General features: G+C 44.6%; 1 protein-coding gene; it reads right to left on the bottom strand.

Moving 5' to 3' along the window:
* Positions 1–220: 220 nt before the first annotated feature.
* GSTUM_00001390001 (uncharacterized protein) lies at positions 221–4,962 on the bottom strand. XM_002838900.2 has 7 exons: positions 4,551–4,962; positions 2,709–4,449; positions 2,379–2,645; positions 2,090–2,322; positions 805–1,999; positions 623–737; positions 221–529 (listed from the first exon to the last, which is right to left on the bottom strand). Exons 1-2 carry the CDS (start codon positions 4,874–4,876, stop codon positions 3,681–3,683), a joined length of 1,095 nt encoding a protein of 364 aa, XP_002838946.1. The 5' UTR covers positions 4,877–4,962; the 3' UTR covers positions 221–529; positions 623–737; positions 805–1,999; positions 2,090–2,322; positions 2,379–2,645; positions 2,709–3,680.
* Positions 4,963–7,955: the final 2,993 nt, after the last annotated feature.

The raw sequence follows: 7,955 nt of genomic DNA, 5'->3' as shown, positions 1-7,955 counted from the left end.
GGCACTCTGGAGCAGTGCCCAAGATTGCAAGAAACTGTGCAACTAGGGGTTGTAGCTGCTATCCACAAACTTGGTAACATCAGGTTCATAGAGCCCGCAATCAAGCCTGCCTACTTTCTCCCAACTCACTATACCATCCATCGCTTTTTCGAACTTCGCAAGTTTACCCTAATCCTACGCCCCACACAGCCAGATAAGCAAGCAAGCACACTTCTGTAGGTGGACACCATGATTTATAGATTATCGTACCATCAAATACTACATTATAGCGTGAGTCGTAAACCATGTGAGAAACCAGCCAAACCAGCCAACCAACGCCATTCCCCAACTCCAAAGGAATGAATGAATGAAAATAAAGAAGAAAAATAGTCAAAACCAAAATAGGTAGGTACATGAAACGAAAGTGAGATAAGTATCATATGTAGTATGGAAATATATAGTGAATCCAGTGCGATAGTTGTATCGTGTCGCAGATGTCGATTGGTAGCCCCGTCAGTTATGTCAGGGCGGAGGGGTATCAGCTCCAGGACTAGGTAAATTTACACAAATCTTCAGCGATGTCCCGTCCCCGGTAGATATAGGTTGGCAAGTGTAGCAGGAGGGTATAGACTCAAGAGTCAACCTTGAAGACCATCGTGAGCACAGCTCGATGGAAAGAACCCATTCTACAAATGTAGCAGCACTCATAAATCCTTGACTGAGCTCACTGTACCGTAATTGGAAAAAATATAGCTGGCCTGGAAAAAGAAAATCAACAAACTTCGTTTCCAGAGGTGAGAGTGTGCAGTGGTTATGGGTACAAACCTGCAGCAATGGGTAAAAATAAAGGGATGGCCAGCGACGGAGGCAGTGCACCCCTACATCCCACCAATAACTCTAATCCTGGGTTTCGACTTCGGTTTCGTCGCAACTTGTGCCAAGCTAACCCTAGCGCTATCCCCACTGATCAGACTGAGACCGCTATTCTGGCTCTGGACGGACAGTCGTTTCCGCCTCTCCCCTGGGCCATTATGTCGAGAGTTCTTGGCGAGTTCTTGCTCAAAGTTCGCGACGGTAACATCTGTCTCCGCACAGCTGGGCTGTTCAGAGTACGGGGTGAATGGTATCGTAGTAGCCGGACTAGCACAAATTACCGGCGATGCATCGTACGTTCCCCAGTTAATGGTCGAAGGAGGAAGGGTGAGGGTTAGAGTTGGTGGAGCTGTGCGCGGTGGGGCATCAGATCCATCCCCCTCCCGTGGGACCATACATGCGATCTCAGGCGCCGGCGAGGGGAAGAAGTAAGAAGGCCTTCTAACAAATTGTAAAACGCGGGCCGCTCGCGATAGTTCGCCAACCTCAGATGATGCATCGCGAGTTTCCGCGTCAGCAGGATGAGGGTAGTTGGCAGTATCAGGTTCGGGCTCCATCAACTCCTTCTCCCCATTCCCTCCAAATGCCGACGGAGAAGCCAAGGGTGATTGCGCTATATCTGTTTCAGGGCCGACAGAGGATCCCGAGTTGCTTTCGATATCCCCAGCTTCATTGTAGCCTCTGCAGCGTTCATGTCGTCCTCCAGTAGCAACCATAATCCTCGGCAATTTCCCAAATGGCCAATACCTCCAACAGAAATAAGCCCCAAGCATCACCAGTAAGGCTAAAGCAGCAGTAAAAATGCCAAAGATAATTTTAATATGCTTTGGTGAATGAGCAATGTCCCGTGCAGATAGTGGAGCCATTCGATCAGGGTTCAGTGGGTCCGAGTAGTGGTCGTCCGATAGTGCAAGGGCGACCAAAGAATATCAACAGTTCAAAATGGTGAAAGGGAGGAAAGTCCTTCTCATGGTCAATGTGCTGCTGTGTGAACGCTTTTCTCCCAAAAATTGACGTATCGGATGGCACGTTAAAAGCCGATTAGCTGTTGCGGCTGGAGTTCCAGTTCCGTGGCAGCAATGGATACAGAATCCTCGAGAGGGTGCGTGGCTACCTTGCACTGGACATTGTATCATGTTCTCCATGTCTGAGGGGGCTCAATCATTTTTATTAACCACAAAAGTATGGGGTTGGTAGGTTAGACTCAGGCCGATCTTCTTTTTCCGGGGAAACTCACTGATCTCTCCTGGCTCAGCAGATACCAAATAGAGTATCATACATATCAAGTTGTGCAGGGTCTTGCTGGCGGCAGGACAGAATTAAGTCCTTGGCGTCTCGCAGCCCCGCAAGTTGGGCAATTATCAGCAGCAAAAAAACATAAAGTTAATAACTACGCAATACTTGAGTATTCGAGTAGGGAGGGGGGGGAAGCAGAAAAAAAGGAAAAAATAAAGAGCTGCCTTATCGAGCCTATCAAAACTCGTTATGAACCATCCGCCAAAGATCTTCCAATCAAATAAACCTACATCACGTGATTCATCCAGCATTTAAGACAGGGCGGCTTCACGGAACATCCAATAGATCTGCTTGACAGAACTCAAGAGCAACACCCTCGCATTCACTATATCATATTACCGGTAACAAGGACGCCAGTCACCAGACATCGTCATCGAAAGAATAGAAGTGCATACAACGGGTGAAATCGCCCCACAGTTCATGTTGGGAACAGGGAGAGGTACCTGGGAATAGGACAATCTCTGCACTGCGCCTGTCTAGTTGACTGTTCTCCAGATCTTCACCTTCAGGAATTAGCTGCGCATGCGACTAGTCACCCGGTAAACTCACGAATCACTCACCTGCTCCACCTCCCAGAATAGCGGGGTACCCCGAGTGATCCACAATGATCAAACACTTGCAATTGCATGTTTCCAATACGGGTAAGATAATACGCCAGCAGCCCCGACAGCAAACTGACAGTAAGGGTGGAAGGGCCTGGGAAAGAAAGGGTGAGAATGAGGGCAAGCCGCCAACTTCCACTCGAGTGGATAGGTTAGGATATTATCGTGAGTTGTCTGGACTTCAGCTCTATATCACTTCCCAGAATTTGCCGGTGCGCTGCCAGCTATCACACCCGGCTGAATACTTAAGGATTGGTATGCGAGTCTGGAGACCCAGGGGCTAAAATCTCGGTCTAAAAAACGAGATTGGAGGATGGAAGGAAGGGGAGGAATGGTTTGTGTTCCTACTAAGGGAGAGGCGATGCTAGTAAGGCACGGTGTAATGCGCAGGTGGAAACAAAGATGCCGAACAAGCGAACTTGCGGTAATTCACATGTCCCGGTGCCAGAGGAGATTGTTGGCGTGCTGAGAAATAGCCTTGAGACCCGAAAGCACAACCATGATCCGCAACTGCCGAGACATGCACGAGTAAGCAACTGACATAACTCTGAAGAATTGACATCAACTCCAACCCAAGCTCCAGCTCGAGCCTATCCTATTATAGCATCATAAAGGTCAAATGGGACATACCCAGCCAAAAATCACCAGCTCTGACCAAGACACCGCCCCCCCACCCCTAATTATCACTCACACTACTTCTGCACTCGTCAGGTGTCAAACAGCATAATTCAAAGCTCAAACAGAACCTAAGCCAAATGAATCCAGATACATAGATATCAAGAACCTCGACATAATCCACAGTTCCCCTTCCCCTCTAGAATAACCAAGGGAAGACAAAAACCCAGCGCCACTAATACCCAATCTCAAAAATCAAAGTGTCAAACAACTCCGCAGGAAATGTACGGGTTCTTATCCAACCCACAATTCACACTATCCCCGTTGCCCCGAATCCATCTCAGCAGGTGGTCCCTGCGTCCCATTGCTCGGAAGACCATATGGCGGTTGCTGTTGGTGGGGTTGGGGCGGGTATAATTGTGTATCACTACTCATCTCCTGAGCGAGTGATTGCGATGGCGGAGACACAGGCCCTTGATACCCTGTACTCTGCACAGCATAAAACGCGTTCCCTGGAGGCACCTGGTATTGCGGTGCAATTCCTGTCCCGCTAATCTCTGTTACGAATGGTTGCTGCTGGAACTGGTACACTTGTGGAGGCTTTATATCGACCTGAGAAGCCTGAGCAGCGTACACCTGCTGTGACTGTGGGTATTGTTGGAACGGTGTAGTACCTCCTTGCGCCATGCCCACAGGATAAGAAACCGGAGTTGGCACACGATTCTTCCGGCGGCAGTACCAGACTATGGCCCCTATGATGGCCAAACCTACTGCTGAGCCCACAGCTATCCCAACAATCATGCCCGTGTTGGACTTCTTTTCATTAGTGCTAGAGCCGGTGCTACTTGAACTGGAGCTACTAGCGGAGCCGGAATTGGAGTTTGATGACCCGGTTCTGGCGGTGCTAACAGGTAGGTTATGCCCCATGGTCGGGTTACTCGCGCCGGGTAAAGAATATGCTCCCGTGAGAAGATCCAGATATGAAGAGTAAATACTGGAGTATACCCCGGCATCATAACCGAACGAATTCCCTCCATAAATCGCCGTTAATGATGCTAGGAGTGACGAATAGTCCATCACATCGCTGTAATCCAGTCAACAATGATCACTCAAATGAAAAAATTGAAACAATGAAAAAAAAAAAATGAATGAATGAAAAAAACAGAGGGGTATAGGAGGAATTACGGATATCGACAACTATCTCCCCCAGCGGAATTCTTATAACATTCCTGGCCAAGATAACAGCAACTCCCACTCCCACAAGTAACATAATAGGCACCACAGGCTTGACGTCTCATCAAATCCGAATCATCCTTGGGGATTATTGCAGGATTCGAACCCCGACGAAGTAATTCGGCCGCGACGGGTGGCATCGCCGGAGCTGGAGTGATCTCCACTACAAGCGTGACTAGTGATGGTTTTGTAGGTGTTGGCTCAACACTCCGTGGTACTAGTACACCACGGACCGGGTTGTACAAGAGAAATGCGGATAGGAGGAGTGGTGAAAACATGATTTCCATCAAGACGCGTACCGTAGGGTAGCTTACTGTAAATAGTGTACCGTTGGGAAATGTAGATTTCTCGATCGGTGGGTCCCTTCTGGAGTTTTACAGGAGGGAGAGAACAGAACAGGGAGAAGTAGAGAAAAGCGGGAAGACTGAAAAGGAGATGTGAGACATTCCTTCTTTTTTCGTTGTTGACCCCCCAACAAGTTCCCATGGTTCTCAGCCGTCGCCCTCAACATCTGAGTGGACATACCGGTAACTTACGGCATTCTACCGGTACTCGTCCTGTCCACGAGTGCACCGCCCAGCTCCTGCCCTTTGCTGAAAGCCTTCCGCAACCTGTTCTCTCTACGATACGATACCGTACTCAGACACTGGAGTAACGGTAGCGCCCATTCAGTTTGATCCATCGATCTTCTCCTTCTGGTACCACATCGGCAAAGAACCAATGTAGGAGTACTACGGTAGTCCTCGTACTGGCACTAGTACGTTTCCTGGGGAAACCTCCTTATTTCAATAGTGGCGCGTGTCAGATTAGGTCTGAGATCAGTTCCAAGGAGCGAGATAGTTGACGATGAAAAACAAATCTGTTTTTTTTTTTTTACTAAGCGCTGTACGAGTAGTGTACGAGTAATGTACGGCGGGGGTGCTCGGTGCACGCGGAAAACCTGTACAAGTAACAGGCAAGATGTATAGGAATATAGGGGTATTCCTGGTGACTGTACAAGTGCCAGGATGTCTGTCAGATGCCCAGATTGGTGGTAAAGAGGTACAGTCGTGTCCGGAAAGTAATGATACCCCTCCATGGCAACCAAGTCCTCCAAGGCCACTGTAATTATCCACTCCTGGTGAGCAAAATATATAGTAAATAAAATCAAAAAAATTACTTTGGAAAAGTATACCCACTAAAGTAAAACAATATCTATAAAAAAATAGCACATTTTGTCATATAAGTATGTTCTTAATAATAAGATATATACTGGTAATATAGACTCAAATCTTCTCAAAAAGCATATATTTATCATTTCAATCCACCTCTCCACACTATAATTAGAACATATTTTCTTTTATTTTAGTAACTTAAAATCTTAGAGATTATTTTGAATCTAATACTTTGAGATAAATATAACAAAGTAGTAAACATATAATATAAGTATCAATAGAAATAGCAATGATCCAAGTATGTGATTATTATTTCTAAAACACTATACCCAATCTCAAAACTACTATTGGGAGGAAGTATATCTTATAAATAATATGTAAAATAAAATTGGCCTTAATTAGAGGTTGTTTTATACTAAAAGGTCATGGTTGAAACCATGTTATCTGATAACAGTATAAATTACTCAAAAAGCTATGTTTGAAGTTTAACTATTAACTTAAATATTTAATCCAAAAACTGTCTATCCCTTGGACAGTTGATGGGGTCTGGTAAAAGTTCTCTTATCCATTAGTGCATAGGACTAAACCTTCAATAGCTAGTAGCAACATACCTCTCAACGTCACATATCGGTGGAGGCTTTTTCTATGTGATCAGTAAATACTACTTGAAAATTGCAACTTCGAACAGCCCGGAGAATCCAATAACGATGTCCTCGAAGCATGCTCAAAAGTCCTCACGATCTAATTGTCAACAACAATCAAAACGAAAGAAGCCCAAACAGGATTGCCCAAACTCTAGTACTTCAAATGTATATACTTTTATGGCTCCTCCAGAAACATTCCAGCCATTTAGACTTCACGGAAAGTGAGCAAGAATTACTTGTCCCAGAGAATATTGACTTAACTCTAATTGCATTTTTTGAATTGTTTTGGAATCGTCACATTCTGAGTCAAGTAGTAGGTAGGACAAATGCTTATGTGAATTAAAAGAAACAAGGGAAAGGAGGATCTGGATGGTCACACCCAGTGACCAGTATCGAGTTATGCAAGTTTCTAGGTCTGACGATTATGATAGGAGTTGTACATTGATCCAGTAGAAGTCAATATTGGAAATGAGGTGTTTTGCAAGGAAGACTTGCTTTAAGTTTCTGTCGGTATTGTCAAATTAAACGCTATATCCATAGATCGATGCCTGATCCCCCATGTAGTGTCTTGCATGCTAATTCGGACCTACTATGATAGAGAAAGCTTGAACCACTTTATAGTCATTTGAGGGCAAAAAGTCAGGAATATTTCCAACACAGAATGCATCTCTCTATTGATGAGATGATAGTTCAATTTGCAGGATGTAGTCAACATACAGTACAAATTTCCAGCAAGCCAATTCCAGTTGGCTATAAAGTTAGAGTGGTATGTTATGAGGGGTAAGTTTCCAAGACTACTTAGTAAATTTAACCTTATAATCTTTAATCTTGGATCCTAATATGAGAGTGCCTTTAGATATACAATTAATTAGATACATTTTTCTTGCAGAAAGTCATTTGCAGAGCTATTTCGACTGTCAGATCTATCGCATACAAGCTCCGCAGTTATTCCGCTTTGCAGAGGTCTTCCAGTAACATATTCGAATGCTCCCATACCACATACCAGCCACCATATGATCTATATGGATAATGGTTTTGCTACCATACATCTTTTTGAAAAGCTCTGAGAGCTTAGTATCGGGGCATGTGGTACAATACGCATTAATGTGTCCAAATATCCTCTATCTTTAAAGTCCAATGATGAGCTCGTTGATTGGAATACAATGGATGGGTGTGTTGTTCATAGTACAATATTACAACCAGGTATTTTATGCCTTCATTGGATGGACAACAATATTGTCCGAATTCTATTTACTGTTCATCCATGGAATGAGCTTATATGGACAATACGGTGGAAACCTTGTTCTACTAGCTCTAATGCAACAATGGTCTGGAGAGAATTTGGTGAAAATGAAAGGAGGTCTAGCTATATTCCCACAATTATTGATGACTATAATATTCATATAAATAGTGTGAATCTTGCTAATCAACACCGTGCATCATATACTACCCATCAGAGAGTGAGGCGAAATAGGTTAGCATTTCTGTTTTTTTTTATTGAAATATCTATCACGAATGCATATGTCTTATTTCAGATGGCACGAAATCAGAAGCTTAAT

This window comes from Tuber melanosporum (genome assembly GCF_000151645.1).
Source record: "Tuber melanosporum whole genome shotgun sequence assembly, scaffold_291, strain Mel28".
Lineage (NCBI taxonomy): Eukaryota > Fungi > Ascomycota > Pezizomycetes > Pezizales > Tuberaceae > Tuber > Tuber melanosporum.
The sequence above is the reverse complement of the archived record's forward strand: the minus strand, read 5'-3'. Positions and strand labels throughout refer to the sequence as shown.